The following is a 19,862-nucleotide window of genomic DNA, read 5'->3' as shown; positions in this document are numbered from 1 at the left end:
TTAAACTTTAGCTTTATTCTATCAAAAGTTTTTCTCCACCCATCTAAGCACTGATATGAATCTTACTTTGCTTGCTCCAGCCTTTATACCCCACTATATTGCCCACAGTGATTTAAATCTTGTGATTCTCTCCACCTATGTCAATTCATCCCCTATACAAGATCCATATACAAGCTCACTGTTATAACCTCCTGTTTACTCTTTGAGATGGTCCAAATTAACAGACTTGAGACCAGCCATGTTATGGGGAGGAAGGACAGAAGAGTGAGGAAGGAGGTAAGTATTCTTGGAAATACAGAAAAGTGTTAACTCCAAAACACTCCTTGTATTGCATGTCATTCTTCAGCATTGACAAAAGGTTTCCCTTATGACATAAGATACAAAATTTATACCTGATTTAACACTTAGCTCCTCTCACACTTCAGCTAGGAATCCATGTTGATTAAGTCAAGGGACTAGTAAAAGCAAGGTCCTCAAAGAAAGCTACTGCATAGAAAAGAGATGTACAAAAATGAAGTGTGGCAATAGTACACCGTTGGAGCCTGTACTATCTCTGGAACAAGTATGTTCTTTGCCTAGATCACATTATACCCAATTCTTAGGCAATATTGGCCAACCAGCCACAGAGGCTAAATTCTAACATCTTTAGAAGAACATGAATCTGTCTAGGCCTTAACCTGGCAGATAAGGTCCAATGTTTTATCTTTGGAATCATAGGGCCGTAGATCGAAACTGAGATCCAAAGTTTAGTGCCTATGACATGAGTACAGCTGTATTGCTTGGTCTTGTTCGATAATGTGATATTAATGAAACCCAATCTGAAAGTTACAGAATGTTGCATGTCAAGCCATCAGAATTATGAAAAGAGCAAGTAACACCAAAGTGTAGAAATCCTCACCCCAACCTGAAGTGCAAAATGTAACAAACCAAACTCAGAATTATGAAACTTGCCACCATTTTCCATAATCATTGAAATGAAGAGAATGACCGAAAAAAAAAAAAAAGGAGCCAAATACAATCAAACTGAACAGTAGAGTTACTGCTGAACTAGAATTAAGAGGAGACTTACTCATAAATATGCTGGTCCTGCATCTTCCAGACACCTGGAGAAACCATCAAGGGTTATTGGTAGGAGGACACAGTTTCATCCTCTTCTCCACAAGAGAGATAATGAGTTCAAGCATCACTCAGGAAGAATAAATTTATATCCATAGCTCCAACAACTGGAAACTGGGACTGGTAAGGACTCCTAAGCTCCACTAGAAGAAATGTGGATATAATGGCAAATGTAAATGTCTGTTGAGTGAAGATGACGTGGAAAGGATCTGACTACCCAGCAAAAGACATATAGGATGAACACAAGGCCATATGGTAAAGAATGAAACTCAAAAAACCTGTCTCTTGTGCACAAAACAGAGATACAAACATGAAGATTCCATGATTGAAATATGAAGGGATGCATTCACAACATCAAATTTACCATCAATAAATAAGGTGCAAAGTGACACCAGATGGAAAAAAAATGACTCTTGTGGTAAACTGATAAGGCTGGAAGAACCAACTGAAGCAAGAAAAGTCAATGATAGGTTGCCAATATCCTGTCTTTTTTGTTACTACAAACCTATAGAAAAAAATAACCTTGAGGGAGGAGCTGACACATACTATGGTTTCTCTGAGTAGAAGATCCTGGATGGCTTGTATTCAATGACTGGATGTAAGATGATCCTTGGGATGAGGAAAGATAACTATTATGGCAGACAATGAAGAAGGAGATGTAAAATGAAGGATCAACTCTCTAATGGGAGGTGAAGATTCTCCCTTAAAGACTCAAACCATCTTAACCAAACTCCCAATAGACAGAACCTTATCAATGATAAGGGTGAAATTTCCCTCATGTTCTCATAAAATGTGGAGCAGGCACAAGGGGTATGGAAAACAAAATGGGAAACATAGTAAACCATCAGTTAGAAAACTGGGAAAGGTGGAAGGCCTGTGTCTATAAAAAAAAAATGACAATAGGTGATATCTGCCCGAGATTCCATGAAATCTGGAATATCTGCAAAAATAAAATGTCTGAGAAAAGGAACTTCTATGAATCCTCTAAGAACCAAAGAAGGAAACTGACTGCCCTCAAGTGAGGCATCTTTCTCCAACAAATTCCAGCAACAAACCAATCAAGAGAACAAAAGCTGATAACCTTATCAAAGTAGAATAAATAAGTAACCAAGATCCTCTGAAAATTGAGCAGACCATCTGTAAAAGTCTCAGAAAACAGTGGCAAAAAATATGCAAGATTGTTGCAAGGACAGTTGAATCCTAGAAAACTGAAAGAGGTTAAGAAGACTAATGGCATCAAGCTTAGAATCCCAAATTTCATCCAACCTCTTGGAATCTAAATATGGGTCTTCTAAGCAATGGAAAGCTAAGGCATGTTGATCTGATAAACAGGAAGGACAAGGATGGTAACAGCCTTACTCAATTGATTTGCAGGTCTTCAAGAATGTACAGCAATGTCTGGTAATGGTGGAAAGACTAGTTAATCAGCCAAATTACTTTCCTCCTATAAAGAAAGAAAAAAGTCATAAGCCATAGGAAAAATTTCAAGGCATTACAAACTTGATGTACTAGTTGCAAAAAAAATGCAAGAGGTAGAATGTCCATCCAAGGCTTGTGATTAGCTACTTGAACAAGGGAAGGTGCCACAAAAATATAATATAGTCCAAATTCTCACCAGTCTGCCCCTGACCCCCCCCTCCCATGCACTATCTCTGAACCTAGAGAAGAAGATACAGACCTAATGTACAATTCTGCCTCTTTGAAAGAGGCCTACTCCTGACACTCAAGCAATGCTAAATTCCATAGGTCACATTAGAAGACTGCATATCAGAGACATGAATGTGAGAATTCGTATCAGAAATGTCTCAGATTTTTTTTTAAATTGAAAGGAAGGAAAAGAGATAATCTCAAAACTCAATGAACCAGTTTGAAAAAAAATTGTCCAAAGCATGGGTATAACTAAAGTTATACAATTTGTATAAAAACCCACAGCAAACACATAAAATTATTGCAAAAATGTTCTGTCATCAGGAAATGCAAATAGAAAGTAATAATATGGTGCTTATATTTATATATGGATCTGATATAGGAGTCACAATGTTGAATACAATCAAAAGACTTAAATTGCAATGGACAATATAGTGGGGTATAAAGGTTGAAGCAAGCGAGGTAATATTCATTCATATCAATGCTAAGATGGATAGAGAAGAGAAACTTTCATTACTATCTTCAATTATTCCAACTATCAAAATCTCATATGAGAATATAAGACTTGTTGAATGTAATCAAATAATGAGCCCAATAATCAGCTGATTAGTAAATTTCATTAACTACCCAACTCTAATAGAGATAGTACAGGAGAGAAAGAAAAACCCTATTATACAAGTTACAGAAGGTCACTTGCTACCATAGAAAAGGTAAAGGAGGGAACTGGCCATCAAGGATGTGATACAAGAGAGACCTGGCTACTAAAGACAAAGTAAACAAGATAACCAAACTGGCCATAGAAGAGTAAATGGTTATGACAGGCAAATTACAAGATAAAATGGTAATTGTGGTATCAAAATATATTGAAGATAGCTAAAGCAAACATAGCACAGGAGGAACACAGCTAGCTGGACAAGTTACAAGGGAAAATTGGTTATTTTGGACAAAGTACAAGTTACAAATGGTTAGAATTAATAAGATACAAGATGAAGCAGGATATATATACTTAGGAAATTATAATTATGTACATGAAACGAAACTAAAGTAATCAAAATAATGCAAACAATTAACTAATATGGTGCTGCACAGACAGATGCTTGTAGAAGTGGGTATACTACTGAGTTAACATACTTAAGACATGACAATATGTAAATAACATGCAAATCAAGTAAATAAATAATGAAGAACAGGTCAAATATAAGAAACCGGGTTAAAATTGACAAGTAAGGTGGAAAATGATTAGTATCTACTAAAAATATGTGCAATATAGAGATGGTTAGAGTGAGTAGAATATAGTCAACAAATTAATAGCAGATTATCACACATGAAGAACATATATACAAGTTTATTCTTGAAAGATACATCATGATAAAATGATAAATAGAGATAATCTCAGACTTTCATGCCAAATCTTACTTATCCAACTTGTAAAAATATTTAATTATTTAACATACACATGTTTCTTGTGGTTTTCCATGATCTTCCATTCTAATTCATCATCTTGATGAGGTACAAATTTGAATGAAGATAAGTAGGTGTGATCTGGGTAATCATCTATACTGTAGTCACCACAGTCAGCTAGAAAGAAGAAAATACTACTAAAGTTTAAAGAACAACAACAAAATTATGGCAATTCTTTAGGTCACAGATGGAATTAAAAAAAAGTTAACTTACTACATCAAACAAGTTTAAACGCAAAATGTAATGGTACCTAACAGACAGGATGACGAACACTGAAAATGTATTTCCAATAGATACTTACCTTTTCTCGTCCATAGCTTAGCTTCATTTGCCCTCCAGACACTGGTAAATGTTTCAAAAGCTCATCAGTCTTTTATACCCATATATTTTTTGCATCAATGTAGCAACATGTGTTGATTGTGAGACACTCCTCCATACATTTCATTGAGCTCTCTATATTATCCTCACTTTTGAGAATTGGATTATACAAACCCAAAAATAGACATCAGTAAATCACTGAGGAGTAAGGGTGGAAAGTGAATGAGAAGAGGTAATTATCAGAAATACATTTTCAGTGTTAGAAAATGTTAACTTCTGAAACAGTACTATTTCTTCTTCTCCATAGCTAGAACCCCACTCTGGAAAGGTGAAGGTGCAAAAAAAAAAAAAAAATCAAACAGAAAGTAACCACTATAAAATACAACAGCTGTGCCACAAATAAAATACCAGGCACATTTGTGAGGTATAGCACTACCACTGGAACAGGTTTACTCTTCACCCAGTGAAGAAGATAAGATACGTGAGGTGGAAACAAATAGAATACTGGAATACATGGAAGTCTGTGCTTCCTCAGTAGACATCAAGAAACTTTATACTGAAGCCTTGTGTTATAACCACCATCTGCTTATGGCAGGAAAATGGTCAACTGCCATAAGAAGCTCAGATTCCTATGAAAAAGTAAAATTCAGGAAACAAAAGCATTTCAAAAACAAATGAGTAGAAAGTTGAACTTCAAACTGATATTAATTAGTGTTAAAAGCACAATAAAAAACACACATCTATACACAAAAATGCCAATCGAGAAAGTGAGGATTGTGCCACACTAATAGTATAAAGGGCACAATGGGACAGATAGAGGGTGGTCACACAATCAGCACATGTTGCTGCAATGACACAAAACATATAAGGGTATGAAAGATTGGTACACTTTTAAAAAGTTTCCCAGTGCCAAGAGGGCAAATGAAATTCGAGATAGCTACAAGTGAGAGAGATAGTACTAATTCAAAATTTATTTTAGTCTTATCAGACTATTTGTAATGATCCATTTGTTGCCAATTTGATCCATAAAATCAAATCAATGAAATAAAATAAATCCTACATTACAAAGCTCTAAACATTCCATCAAACAACCCACACAACTACTTTAGAACTTTTAAGATGCAGGAATGAGGAGAAGAAAAATTGTAGCTTATAAATCTCAGGTACATTTTAAAATTGTCAGAGAAATAAAATCAAAATAAAATAAAGATTGTTCTATCTAAAACCAGAAAGAAAAAAAAATTTAATAACTAATCTTATAAGTTTTATGGAGCAAATTACAGATTAAAAGTTCAATGTAATTAATGGTGTTATAAAATATACATTATTTCATACATTTTAATCATCTTCAACAACTTGGCATAATTTGTTTAAACATGATTCACATACAAAATCTGGAATTATTATAATTCAAATCAATCCATCATGAAAATTAAGTTCAACAGTTTCTCAAACACTACTAATAAAAAATAATAAAATCAGTCTTTACATATGTTTTTAAGATATTCAACAACCAAGCAACAATGTATTAACTTCCACAAATGTTAATGCAACTCCAATAATGGCAGACAAACACTGAAAATACCATAAATATTTATGTATGGAAACAGAACAATATTCTTACCTGATCTCATATTTAGCCATGAAAAATAAAAGGTGCGCACAAGAAATATAATATTGTTTAATCAGATATTGAAGTTTAATGGAAAACCTAATTCTTACCTTGAACAATATAGGAAGCAATAAGAGCAGCTGTATTATCATTACACTGTAATGCTCCTTGGGCAAGATCTTGCTTAATTTGTAGACTAAAGAGATACCTTTGGGGAAATATAAATAACAACATAAGAATGGATACAGATATTCTAACATATATATAAAATATCCTTCACAAAATATTCTTAAACTGAGTCTTATGATACTAGGTATCCTACTTTTCCTTATTGAGGTTCACAAGATCCAATTTTTTTAAGAAACGAAAGACAAAAGGCTAGCAATTCTGCAAGCATGTACACACACACATATATATATATATATAAATTTACAACATATGTACTGCATGATTTTGAATTAGTGCACCAAAAAGGCTTATTAACCTACATGAACCCATGATTTTACAGGACTTGTATTTAGTTACAAGGTAAAGAAACAAACTATTGTTTTATTTACATATATAGCATTTCAATAATATGGAAGTGTCAGAATAAAACTGTAACATAACCAAATCAGAGTGACATTAATGAACAGCATACTAAAAATTTCTGAACAAAATATACTGATATTTTTGTTTGATATGTTCCAAACTCAATTATTAATTAAAATAACACTTAACACTTAAAATAACCTAACCAGATCATTATGTGTCAATACAATTCAAGCAGCTCTCTTCTAAAGACATATTAGACAAATAATTAATAAATAAACAGAAGGTCTATAATATTCTTGATGATTCAAAGATCCAGCATAAGACAACAACTTTTGTTGTTTTTTTCAGAATCACTACACAGTGTACTTTTCTACAAACTATGACAAAAGATTAACATACATATAGCACTTTCCTCAAAACCACTCAATCTATAATTAGAAAATAAATGTGTAATTACAATACTCAATATATAAAATGTACCTTGTATATTCTTCTTCCAGATGAGCTGGGTCAGGAGTATAAAATTTAACACGAAAATACATCACAGGGTTAACAAGAGACAGCCCCAGCTGTCGACATATAGGTTTATCTTGGTCCAGCCAATACTGATAAATAAAATAAAATTCTAAAATGTGTGCACATAAATAGTTACAAGATAACGGCAATGAATTTCAGTGATTATCTCCATGGCACACAGGCAGAAGTAAATGATATATAGATATTAAAATATATTTAGCTAGGTAAAAAAAAAGTTGGTTAACTCAACCTTTAAAATACCTTGCTAATAATTAACATTTTCACATTTTACTACCAGAATTCATTCCCAAGTATTTAAAAGATTACAAAATTTAAAAGCTTTAATTATTCTATACAGGCTGACAAACCTATCCTTTGTCTGGGTTATGAACTTAAAAGAAATGTGAAGGTGGAGGCTATGTTAGATATATTCTAAACTGTGGTGTCTGTCTGAGCATTTGTGTGTCTCCTATTTACAATGGCTTAATCCTGTAGCACACTTAAAAAGCTGTGCAGGCAAGCAAAATTCAACATCCATTTTTGAAAATAAGAGAGAACAGGCATAAATGATGTTGATATCAAATTTTAGTTTGCAAGTAGGATATTCTACAATAAATTGCCATTAAATTCCTTATCAATTACTTATTATTTTATATCATAATATCAATTTAAGAATATCAACAAATTACAAAACTACTGAATTTAGAAATAAAATAAAATTAGAAACTCAAAGACTGAAAAACAAGTTGAAAGATCTTCAGAACTAAAATAAGAAATCAGTTGACTTAAACTATATATTCACTTGATTACCATACAAATATAGAAAATAAAATATTTATCAAAAATAGACGAAATAAGTTGGAAAAACTTAACCAATTGAGAGAATGTATATAAATAACGATTTCATTAATAAGCCTAATGATACAATAGCACACTTTCCTTATTACATCTTGAGTGAAGTAGAAGAAAAAGAAGTATTATTAGTACATATTTTAAAAATTTGCAAATCCTATTTAGACACTAAAATTTGAATTTTTTTTTACCATTTAAACAATTATTACATGTTTCAAAACAGAATATGGTCTGGTAACTATTAACTACTTGATGATATCATAATTCCAATAAGGTGGATAGCTTTATCTTTTAATAATTGTAATTGTACCAGAATGCAGTTTATTAATTTAAACTTTTAAGACTTTAAAAAAATAATAACAAGTAAAATTAAAAAGGAATGATGGGATCTACAGTTTGTATTACAAGTGAGTAAAAAAGTTGTCTGAAATTATAACAAAACCTCAGAACTCAATAATGACTAAGGTCCCTAAGATTGCATTTAAAACCATAACCTCTTATATTACTTTAAGCCTTCTTTCAGTTCTTCACCAATGAAAAAAATCTTACAGTGGTGAATGATGAGGGAATTGATATTATTTTCCATTACAAAACTATTACACAAAGAACTTTGTGTTAAATGATAATTATTTCCTTAATTGTCAAAATTACTTAAAATAACTTACCAAATCTTTCATCTTCAAATATTAAACACACACACTGCCTGTAATGTTTAAGAGTACTTAAAATGCTAAAGGTGATTTTTTATCTATTTTTTTAAAACTTTACAAATTCATGTTTTGTACAAAAAGCCAAAGAAATGCATATGCTGTTAGAATATCTTAATATAAATGTAATCTCCAGTGTATAAATCTTTTAACCACTCCTAAATATTTTAAAAACATTGTGATTAGATGGAGAGCTCTGTTGTTGATGCAACTTGTATGATCTGCTAAAACTGTTTTCAGGCATCATTTATACTGTATTAGGTAATTCAACAGATATTTCCTCAAAATATATTTCAAAAACTACAACTGGCAGAGCATTTGCATCTCTGTACATATCTTCCTATTAATCTTCATACCCTCTCCCTACAAATGCATATGCTGTATTATGTGTTTAAAATAGTGCTTTTTTTCAAAAGTGGAGAAATCACATCTCAAAGTAACATTCACATACCTTTGTATTATTAGAGTCTGCATACTCCAAACCAAAATAATCTACTTCCAACAGGTTGAGCATCTTGCAAGCTTGGTCAAACAGTACATTTCCTGTTGCCTTATACTGTGAAAAAAAAAAAAAAATTAAGTGTTGCTTTGTACTAAGCTTATGTAACATAAATCCAAAATTCATTTTTGTATTTCATCGTAAACAAGGGACTAAATATAAATAAAAATTAAGAATGCAAGAATGAATTTCCACTTGCTTCCAACAGAAAACTGAGAAAAATTAGAAAAATATTCATTATAATGTAAATACATTTACCTAAAATGCAAAAAATATATACATATAACAAGAAGAGAGATTTATCCACTGCTGTTTCTTCAAAATATAGCAGTAATTCTGCTTCACTCAGTCCTATTTTCTGTATATACAGTATCAGCCTGTTCTTCCACTGCAATAATAACTTTTATCCAGTTTCCCCAATGCTGTTGTTTAAAAGTATAGTAACAGTTCAATTGTTTATTTAAAAAATAGAAGAAGTTTCAATCTAGTTTAACTTGTTGTTTCTTAAATATATCATTACAATCTAGTTTGACATACATCTTTCATTTATACATTTTATATGAAAACAATGCTAGATAATGATTCATCTTAGACTGTAGATATCTGATAAGTAGAATACCATTAGATTACAAAAGAGTATGTTAATAAGTATGCATAAATAAACCATTACTGATTTCTGTTGTTCTACAAGTATGTTGATCTTGTCTTTCATATATATGAATTTACCCTTTAGAGATGGGTCACAGGTCAAAGGCCATATCATCACATTTGTTGACTTGCATTCAAATTTTTACTAAACTTTTATGAATTCATGTCAATAAGTTTGGAATCAAACTGTAGATCCTATTTCAAACTTTAATATTAATTAACTTCTTAATTTAAATGTAAATATTAAATGAACACACCCAAATATAGATTTTAGTGAGTCATGTGGAATGCAGCACTATTTAAAATTAGAGGTCTGTGATGCCTATTAAATCTATAGTTTCATACAAATTAGGAACTCAAATTACTAATATTAACAAGCTAGAAAATACAATAAGAACTGCATATATTTTTACTTTGCTGAGATATGGCTTATGCACTGAATCAAAGTGGTTCACCTCTTTTGATTTTTGAAAATGGTCCCATGTATGCACTAACTTCACTATATAACATGTGAATAACCAATCAACAGCTTAGAATGTCTCACCTGTAGGGTTTTTACAGCCATTTTAATCTGTAAAAAGACTTATGTGTTCTTTTGAACCAAGATTTCAAGAAGATATATTGTGTCTTTAGTCTGCTCAAAGTTTCATATTTTTTAAAACCTAAATGCATCTTAGTTACTAAGCTTAATAAATTATAGTGGAATTCTGTTATGTCAGTTTAGTTATTTTTAAACTGTATATACATTGCTGGCCAAAATCTTAAGGCCAATGAGCATAAAGAAAAAATATGCATTTTGCATTATTAGACTAACCACTTATTTGAGTAGAGCTTCGAAAGATGAAAATAAGAAAAGGGAAAATAAAAATAAAACACTTTTTTAGCATTTAATAGGGAAAATGTGAACACTATGAAATTAGCCTAAATACTAGCTGGTCAAAAGTTTAAGACAATACCGAAACGAAGCATTAATTGGTAAACACATAATGAAATTTTGTCATTTGTGTTCAAGCATTAGTGTTGTCAACATCTCCCACTGACATCTCCTGTGTTACATTGGATAAAAACATGGCAAAGGCTAAAAAGTTGACAGAGTATGAACATGGCAGAATTGTCAAGCTGCAAAAGCAAGGTCTCTCTCAACATGCAATCACTGATAAGATTGGGCATAGTAAAACTGCTGTTGCAAATTTCTTAAAAGACCCTGAGATATATGGAGTGAGAATTTCAAGTGGTCGGCCCAAGAAAATTTTGCTGGCATTGAGCAGGAGGATTAGATGGGTTGTCCGGCAAGACACCGGCTGATCGTCAAACCAGATTAAGGCCCTTACGGACACAAAATGCAGCTCAAAAACAATAAGACAGCATCTACAGGAGAAAGTCTTTAAAAACTGTAAAAGACCATGCCTCCTTCTACACCATGAAACAGCTCAGTTACACTTTGCTGAGAAGCACCAAATGTAGGAAATAAAAAAGTGGACAAAGGTTTTGTTCTCTGATGAGAAAAAATTTAACCTGGATGATCCAGATGACTTCCAACATTACTGGCACAATAAGGATAACTCACCAGAGACATTTTCTACAGGACACAGTGGACAAGGTTCTATCATGGTCTGTGGTGCTTTCTCCTTTCATGGAACAATGGAGCTTCAGGTTATACAGGAGCATCAAACAGCAACTGGCTACATTAGCATGTTGGAGAGAGCATCCATATTGTGTGGAAATGACTGGATCTTTCAGCAGGACAATGCTCCAATCTACAATGTCCACAGGATAAAGGACTTCTTCTTGGCGAATAACGTGATTCTTTTGGACCATCCAGCGTGTTCACCTGAACTGAACCCCATTGAAAATGTTTGGGGGTGGATGGCAAGGGAAGCCTATAGAAATGGACATCAATTCCAAACAGTGCATGATCTTTGTGAAGCCATCTTCACCACTTAGAATAACATTCCAGCCAGCCTTCTGCAAACGCTTATATCGATCAGGCAAAAGTGAATGTTTGCAGTTATTCACAATTAAGGCCATGCAAGTCACTACTGAGACCTCATGTTGGGCATTTCCTACCCTGTTTAGGGCTTCTTTTTGGTATGGTCTGAAACTTTTGACGAGCTAGTATTTAGGCTAATTTCATAGTGTTCACATTTTCTCTGTTAAATGCTAAAAAGTTGGTTTTTTCCCCTTTTCTTATTTATATCTTTTGAAGCTCTACTCAAATAAGTGGTTGAGTCTAACAATGCAAAATGTATATTTTTTTCTTTATGTTCACTGGCCTTAAGAGTTTGGTCAGTATTGTATATATAAAACCTAAAAAAAAAGAAATTTGTTTGATATCCTTCACATTCGAAATTTTAAAAGGCTCATCAACTTATATCCAGCTGCAACCAAGTTCAAAGATCATAGTGAGAAGGGATAACTGTTTGCTTTACTTGATTTATTGTTCTATATTTTAATAAGAAAAGTTTAATCATTTATTTCAAAATAGTAATAACATACATAAAACACAGTCAAGACAGGGAAGACTAAAGGCCAGTCTAATATTATTGGATACCTAACATGCACGTCATTAATGCAAATTACTTAATGTTTATTAGGCATGACTAAAAGTTCAATATAATAAAAAAAATAACAAATATATAGTGTCATGAGAATTAAGCTACTTAGAATAAACATTAATTTGTAATTTCTATCATTCTAGTATAAAAAAACAATAATTTATATTTATTTCTAATTTTTATTATGGTTACATATTTTGTCAAGTAACAGATCTCACATAGTTAATAGTATAGAAAATAACAAAATATAAAAATCTTACTGAAAACAAATGTTTGACATGTATTTAAATGGTTTTGGAGATTATGCAAATAATATTTGAGATTTTTGAGTAGAAGAATAGTTTTAAATCATAACATGAAACCACTTTGCACCCAAACTAGTAACAAAAACAGATTTGATATTTCCACAACCAAATCTTTAATAAACATATTTCATTACAAATCTAAGTTTTGTTAACAAAAAACACTTGTAACCTTTACTAATAGTCTACCAAATTTTGTGAAGATATACATGTTGTATCAAAGTTATAGTTCAAATATTTAACATACACAAATGTGTAGATGAACTTAAGTATATGATACTGAGCCTATTGTAAAAAGGCCAACAAAAAACAATACAGATTTCAATTATCAACAAGTAGGTTATTGCTGTACTTTAAATCATAAATGTACCACACCTGTATTCTTATTTATAAGTATGTATTATTTAAAATTTTTATTTCTAAGCTTCTGTTATTTTTCTGACAACATAAATGTGTGATGAAACATACTTTTGTCATCAATGCAGCAACTTCTGCAGCATAACAATGCAAAATATGTATTATTTAAAGGTGAATAAAATTTATGAAATTATGGAAGACTTCTCGAGGGAAAAAAATTAATTCTTTGATTGCATAAATGTCCACATCAACATTAAAATATATAAACTCTTGGTTAACAAACATCTTCATCATAGTCTCATAAATGCACACTGATCTACATCTGCAGTAATTACCAAGCAAGCAAGTACATTTATGATCTGGTATGTCTGATACTATGAAAAACAAAAAATTACTTAACTGCGCATGACACTATGTTTCATACTCAAACACTCATTAGAGCTATTGAACCAACAACCAAGTTTAAATACTGTATCTTAACACTCTAGCACAGGCTTATTATGTGCTTATTAACTAAACATACATTAACAACAGTAATCAATAAAATCAAACATTTTATAGTGTTCTAAGTGTTAACAAAAAAACTTTTATGTCAAAACATAAAGAAAAAAGAAGATTAAATTTATCTTAATGACTGTTCTGCTGTGTTCAAAGAATTCTCTCTTGACACAGTCTATGTTGTAAAAACAGAAACAGCTTTATAGCAAGGTTTTATCATAAGGTTACATTAGATGGATATAAAAAGTAAAATACATATACTTCCCTTGAAAACATGCACAAATAAATGTTTATTATCACAGTGACTAAATTTACATTCATAATTAATGAATATGAGTATTGTACATCACACACATGTATGTGTAACACACATTTAAAAGGTGTGGAAAAAAACCTGATACCATTAAAATGCATCATTTTCAGTAGATATTATTACAAAAGGGCATGCATTCATATCCAATGTATGGCTTCTTTACTCATTTCTTTTTTCCTCCAAACATAGCAATCCTTCATTTGCACTGATGAATAATCATAAATTTATTCAACTGTGCAGCAAAAAGCTAATTTAGCATAAGCTAGTTTATATAAAAATTTGCATTACCTGCATCCCATTAAAATTATTCAAACTTTGAAGATTATGGACTTTTTAAGTGTAACATTAATTTTTTCAGCATTTTTGTGTTTTAGCATCATATAGTTACAAAAATGTAACCCACTTTATACTTTTAACACCCAGCCTACAAGTTAGGGAGACATGTTTGTTAAGTCGATTCCCAAATAAAGATTTCAGTTTCTTCCCCCTCTCTTTTTTTCTGTTTAAATTATGAATAGAGATTTGAGTTCCTTGTAATACCTTGGATTTGAATTGCCCACCAGTGGGGCCAAACATGCAATAGTTTCCATGGTAATGAGATAGTAAAAATCCACATTTCCATCCAAATTCTCACACAGAATATGATAATATAATCATTTGTTGTGTAATACAAGCACTAGTTCCTCAGCTCTATAAGGTTATTTTCTCTGCAGTTTTAGCAAGTTTTGTCAGTAATGATGACTAAAGAAGGTGACAGCAAAGCTTACTTCCAATTTTAAAATGGTTAAGTAAAGTACTTGCCTGACACAAATATTTCTATTATTTTGTGAAGAGGAGTACAGTGTGAAAAAGTTAAATGTAGAATAGTAAAAACATTTGTACACTATACATAACACCATAAAAAAGTCATTAATCATACAAAATGAAGCAAATTTTCTAAAGTAATTATTTTATAAAACTATGTTCTTAAGAAATGCTTGCTAGTTCTATACATACATAATTATGTAGGCAAACATTAAAAGAAAATGTAGTAAAGGTTTAAGAGACTACTAATCAAATAAAATAAACATTCTTACGCCTTTTAATGATCACTCATTCAAACAACTTTGCTATGGATGCTTCTTTATAATACTGAATTAAAATTAAAATGATAGTATTGAAACATATGTAGTTAAAAAAATCAGCATAATATTTTTAAAAATTTCCATACTTACAGCATGCTGTAGAGACTATAAAAAATACTTTTTTTTGAGCAAACATAACAGGACCAGGTCAATTGCAAATCTATAATTAATAAAGACTACAAACACCATAACAACTGTTGTCAAGGGATTTACTATTATAAATAGTGTCTGAACAACTATATCTGTTTGTCATATCCCCAACAGCCTGAGGATCCCTAGTTATTAAATGTAAGGCCAGATCAGCACCGAATATAACATATATAGTGTGGTTAATATAGGATTGTAATATCTTCTTTACTTCCACTCAGAAAATTTTATTAATATTTTCATGCTGTGGTCTCTACTATACTAACATGCAAGTTTACCAATTATTCTGAATAATATGCAAGTTAATTAAGTAATATCAAACCTATAAAAAAGCCAGTGCATGTGTGTCACTCTCAAATAAAAGTCAAAATACATTTATCCACATAGAACAGTTCGATTATTATCAGCCTGTTATGATTTTATTGATGGGGGTGCAAGTGTGTGTGTGTGTGTTTTCTGTGAAACCTTGTAAGAGTGGTGAGTGTTGATATAATAAGCCTAAAGTAAAGACATAAGTGGAGGATCACCTAATCTAAAACCAAGCACATAAAATATATAATGAAAGTTTATTTAAAGTTAAGCACAATGCTACATAATGGTCTACCTGTGCTCTACTCACCATCACCATTGAAACCCAGTTTCTAACACTGCAAGTCAGCAGACATGCTGCTGCGCCACTAGTGGGTGGGTGATATCTTGAAAGTCAAAAATACTGATTCAATTTTAAACACAAATCATTTATGAATTAATCTGTTTTTTTGTTATATCACTAATGTTTCTAATAAAAACAAACTTCTTTTAATTCACAGAGACTCTAAAATTAAGACATCAACAAATATTTATCGTTTTGTTGTCTATACACTCCACTATACTTTCAGTATACACACTAACTTCAATATCAGGTTATAGTTTTGTTACTGAGTAACATGACATAAAATCCTTTGTTGGAACATAGTGTTACTGAAACACACTGGCTTTTCTATATACTAGAAGTTGTTAATGTTGTTCTTTGGCATTTACTGGTGCAAAACAATTGGGCCATCTGCACCAAATAACCAGTAAAAAAAAATGAAAAAGTTAAGTTGTTGCAAAATGTAAAATTTAATCAAGGTTAAATTAAAGAAACTTTAAAAAACATTATGACATGGTTCAGCATCATCAGTAAGCCCATGGAAAAAAAAGTCTAAAATGGTGCCATTGTACAGAGTCTTAATGACAACATGACAGTAAAACATAGACTATTGTGACTTAAGTGTCACAAAGGCCAAACATTGGTGCATCAGTCCCAGATAAAAAAAATGATGAGTTAAAAAGCTGTGACCAATGCATAGCCTTGCCAGAACAACTTCATCTTTACGGAAACAAGATGGCCAAAGAGCAACAGAAGTTTTGATCTGGAAAAGCTTGCAATCATGTTGCTCATTCCATGCTGACTGCCAAATGGAGTGGAACCAAGCTTTGAATATGGGACCATAATCCACAAATGAGACAAGCATGGCAGTGACAGTACCAGAGCAGATGAACTTAGCTGCTGTGTCAGTGGGCTTTTCCCCACAAATACCAATGAGATCAGGTATCCAGAAAAACTGGATAGAAACAGAAAATATAGAGAAATGAGCCAATAACTTTGAATATTGATGATAACAGGGTTAGAATGAATGTGAAGCAATTCCATGGCCAGTAGAGAGCTAAGAGAGTTGGTATAAATAGTAAATTTGGTGTATTGTACATAGCTTCTATATGATCCATGATAAGAGAAATGGTATACAAGTCAGCAGGAACATTGAAACTGTAGAGAAGATACTTGGTGCAACCACCAAACCACAATAAACCACAGCAGAGCCAGAGAGCCACCTGATTTCAGAAGTTGTTAATATAACTGAATTTTACCAATAATTATTCTATACATATAACACATATTCATTTTGATTAGCTGACAAGGGAAGTTACTGACACTCAACTTCACTCTTCTGCCTTGTGTAGGTCATACTTGATTTTACAAAATCTATTTAGTTCAGTTAGCTGTATAATGTGAGGTTAGAATATACCATGTAGTGGTGGGGTAGTACTTGCCTCATCATTTTTGACAGGCTATATGCTAGTAATTAATAATTTATAGTGTAATACGGTGTTGAAATCCTTGCCTAAACCTGATGTGAAACAAAACTGATGAAAAATCACACATCACCTACTTAATCCAGTTCACAAAGTAAAAGTTTTTGTCATATGATTTGTTACTGTAAATAACCTCTCAAACACTACATCTGTTTGTCATATTCCAGCCTATCTGATAAGCCCTGATATTTGTGAAGGATCTTGTCAGCACAGGTTATGAGATATATATGTTAGATATATTAAAATCTAATCTTTTTTTACTTTTACACAATTTCTTATTAATAAATACATTAATACCACAACAATTTATGAAAAACTTAAACATTTTCAGTCATCACTTAAACCTTTCTCAAAAATGTTATTCTAAGAGGTGTTTTTGTTGTTGTTGTTGAGAACAAAGCAACACGATGGGCTATCTGTGCTCTGCCCACCACAGATATTGAAACCCATATTCAAGTACTGTCAAGTCCACAGACATATTACTGTGCTATGGAGGGGGGGCTCTTCTATAGGTAAGTAGATCTTTACGACACAAAAAAACAACAACAAAATGGTGAAGCTAGGTTACAAGTCTGTTGTTTGGTGGTTTTTTTGGTGCAAAGCAATTTGTCTATCTGGAATAAGCTAGGTTACAATAAATGAAAGCATAAAACATTTAGTCTGGCATGGATTCCATCTCCCACTCAAAGCACGTGTGTTTAAATGCATATCAAATCCATGCATTTTTATATGCAAAAACGGCTCGTTTGGGTTGAGAAAATATTTTACATAGAAGAGCGAACAACGTTTCGACCTTCTTCGGTCATTGTCAGGTTCACAAAGAAAGAGGTAACTGACCGGAAGCTGACCACATTTGAAAGGGGTTGTGTAACTGTGTGTCGAAATGTAGAGGGCGGTATTAGATGTTTGAATATATAATTTTATTTATTTTATTATATTAATATAGGTATAAAGGCGTTCCTTTATATTGGTTTATTTTGGGTTTAAGTTGTTGTATAAGTAAGGCTTCTTTAATTTTGCGTTTGTTTATGTTTGTTTCTTTATTTAGTATTTGAGTGTTTTCTATGGTTATGTTGTGTTTATTTGACTTGCAGTGTTCAAAACGTGTGAAGGTGACTTTTATGTTCTTTGAATCTGGTTTCCATTTTCTACTTGTTTCTCCAATATAGAAGCCGTGGCAGTTATCACATTGTATTTTATAAATAATGTTGGTGTGGTGTTTGTCAGTGTAGTTTTACATAGTATAGACCTCAGTTTTGTGCGGGTTTTGAATAAATTTGGTATTAACTGGAATGTCATATTTTGTTACTAATTTTTGCCAAATGTTGGTTACTTGTTTGCTGATGTCAGGAATATATGGTATACAGCAGCATATGGTTTCGTGGTTTTTTGATTCGTGAGCTGTATTTACTTTAGTTGGTTGATTTTGCTTTCTGTGTAGGTGTGTGCTTATAATGTTTTCTACGGTTTGTGGAGGAAACTTATTGATGTTGATGAAGTATTGTTTTATTTTGTCTAATTCATCGTTAATTTTATCTGGTGAGCATAGTTTTACGGCTGTGTTTATTTGGTTTCTTAGTATGTTGAGTTTTTGTTTTGTTTCATGTGCTGAGTCCCAAGGAATGTATAGTCCAGTATGGGTGATTTTTCGGTGGATTTCTGTTTTGAATTGTGTGTCAGTTCTTGTAATTTTGAGGTTAAGAAATGATATTTGATAGCTTTCTTCCTGTTCACATGTGAAGTTAATGTTGGGATGTATAGAGTTAATGTGATTGAAAAAATTAAGTATGTGTTCTGTAGATTTAAATCCCGCAACCGTGTCATCTACATATCTGTACCAGTATAGTGGTGGATGTAATGCTGTGTTAATTGCTTGTGTTTCAACTTGTGTCATAAAAATATTGGCTAGGACTGGTGATACTGGGTATCCCATGCTTAGGCCATTTGTTTGTATATAGTTTTGGTTGTTGAACATGAAGTTTGTCTTTATCGTGGTGAATTCTATGAGGGTTGCTAACTGGTTACTGGGAATTTCTATAGTTGGGTTAGGGTCTCGGATATAGAGTTCTAAGGCTTTCTTGCAGGCTTCAGTGGTTGGAACTTCTGTAAAGAGAGATATAACATCGAAACTGGCCATTAAGGCTTTATGATTAAGTTGATTTAGATTAGACTTGAAATTAAAAGAGTCTTTGATGAATGAGCTGGCTGATGTTACATATTTGGAGAATGCCCATGCTATGTATTTACCAAGATTGTAATTAAACGATTCATATGTGGACATTATTGGTCGTAATGGACAATCTGGTTTATGAGGTTTGGGGATGCCGTATATTTATGTGTGCGTGAGTCAGTTTTACGTAGGTAGGAATAAAGTGTTTGTGAAACTGTGTTGGCTTTTTTCATTTGTAGTAGTAATTTGTTCAGTTGTGTCTCGTGTGTCTATGTTGGATTTGTGTTTAATTGTTTAAATTTGTTCGTGTCTGATAGGATGTTATTCATTTTTTGGATGTATTCATTCGTGTTCATTATGACTGTAGAGTT

At 32.1% G+C, this 19,862-nt stretch overlaps 1 protein-coding gene across 7 annotated transcripts in view; it reads right to left on the bottom strand.

Moving 5' to 3' along the window:
• LOC143225528 (FERM, ARHGEF and pleckstrin domain-containing protein 2-like) overlaps window positions 1–19,862 on the bottom strand; it is a 94,086-nt gene that overhangs the window by 56,860 nt on the left and 17,364 nt on the right. For all 7 annotated transcript variants that reach the window (XM_076455148.1, XM_076455152.1, XM_076455150.1 and 4 more), the window contains exons 3-6: window positions 9,215–9,319; window positions 7,169–7,293; window positions 6,265–6,362; window positions 4,218–4,341 (exon numbers count right to left, since the gene is read on the bottom strand). In XM_076455148.1, coding sequence (XP_076311263.1) covers window positions 4,218–4,341; window positions 6,265–6,362; window positions 7,169–7,293; window positions 9,215–9,319 — 452 coding nt within the window. The remainder of the gene's footprint in view (window positions 1–4,217; window positions 4,342–6,264; window positions 6,363–7,168; window positions 7,294–9,214; window positions 9,320–19,862) is intronic.

The sequence above is a fragment of the Tachypleus tridentatus genome, chromosome 9 (genome assembly GCF_004210375.1).
Source record: "Tachypleus tridentatus isolate NWPU-2018 chromosome 9, ASM421037v1, whole genome shotgun sequence".
Taxonomy (NCBI): Eukaryota; Metazoa; Arthropoda; class Merostomata; order Xiphosura; family Limulidae; genus Tachypleus; species Tachypleus tridentatus.
Note: the sequence above shows the minus strand (reverse complement) of the source record. Positions and strands in the feature narration are given on the sequence as shown.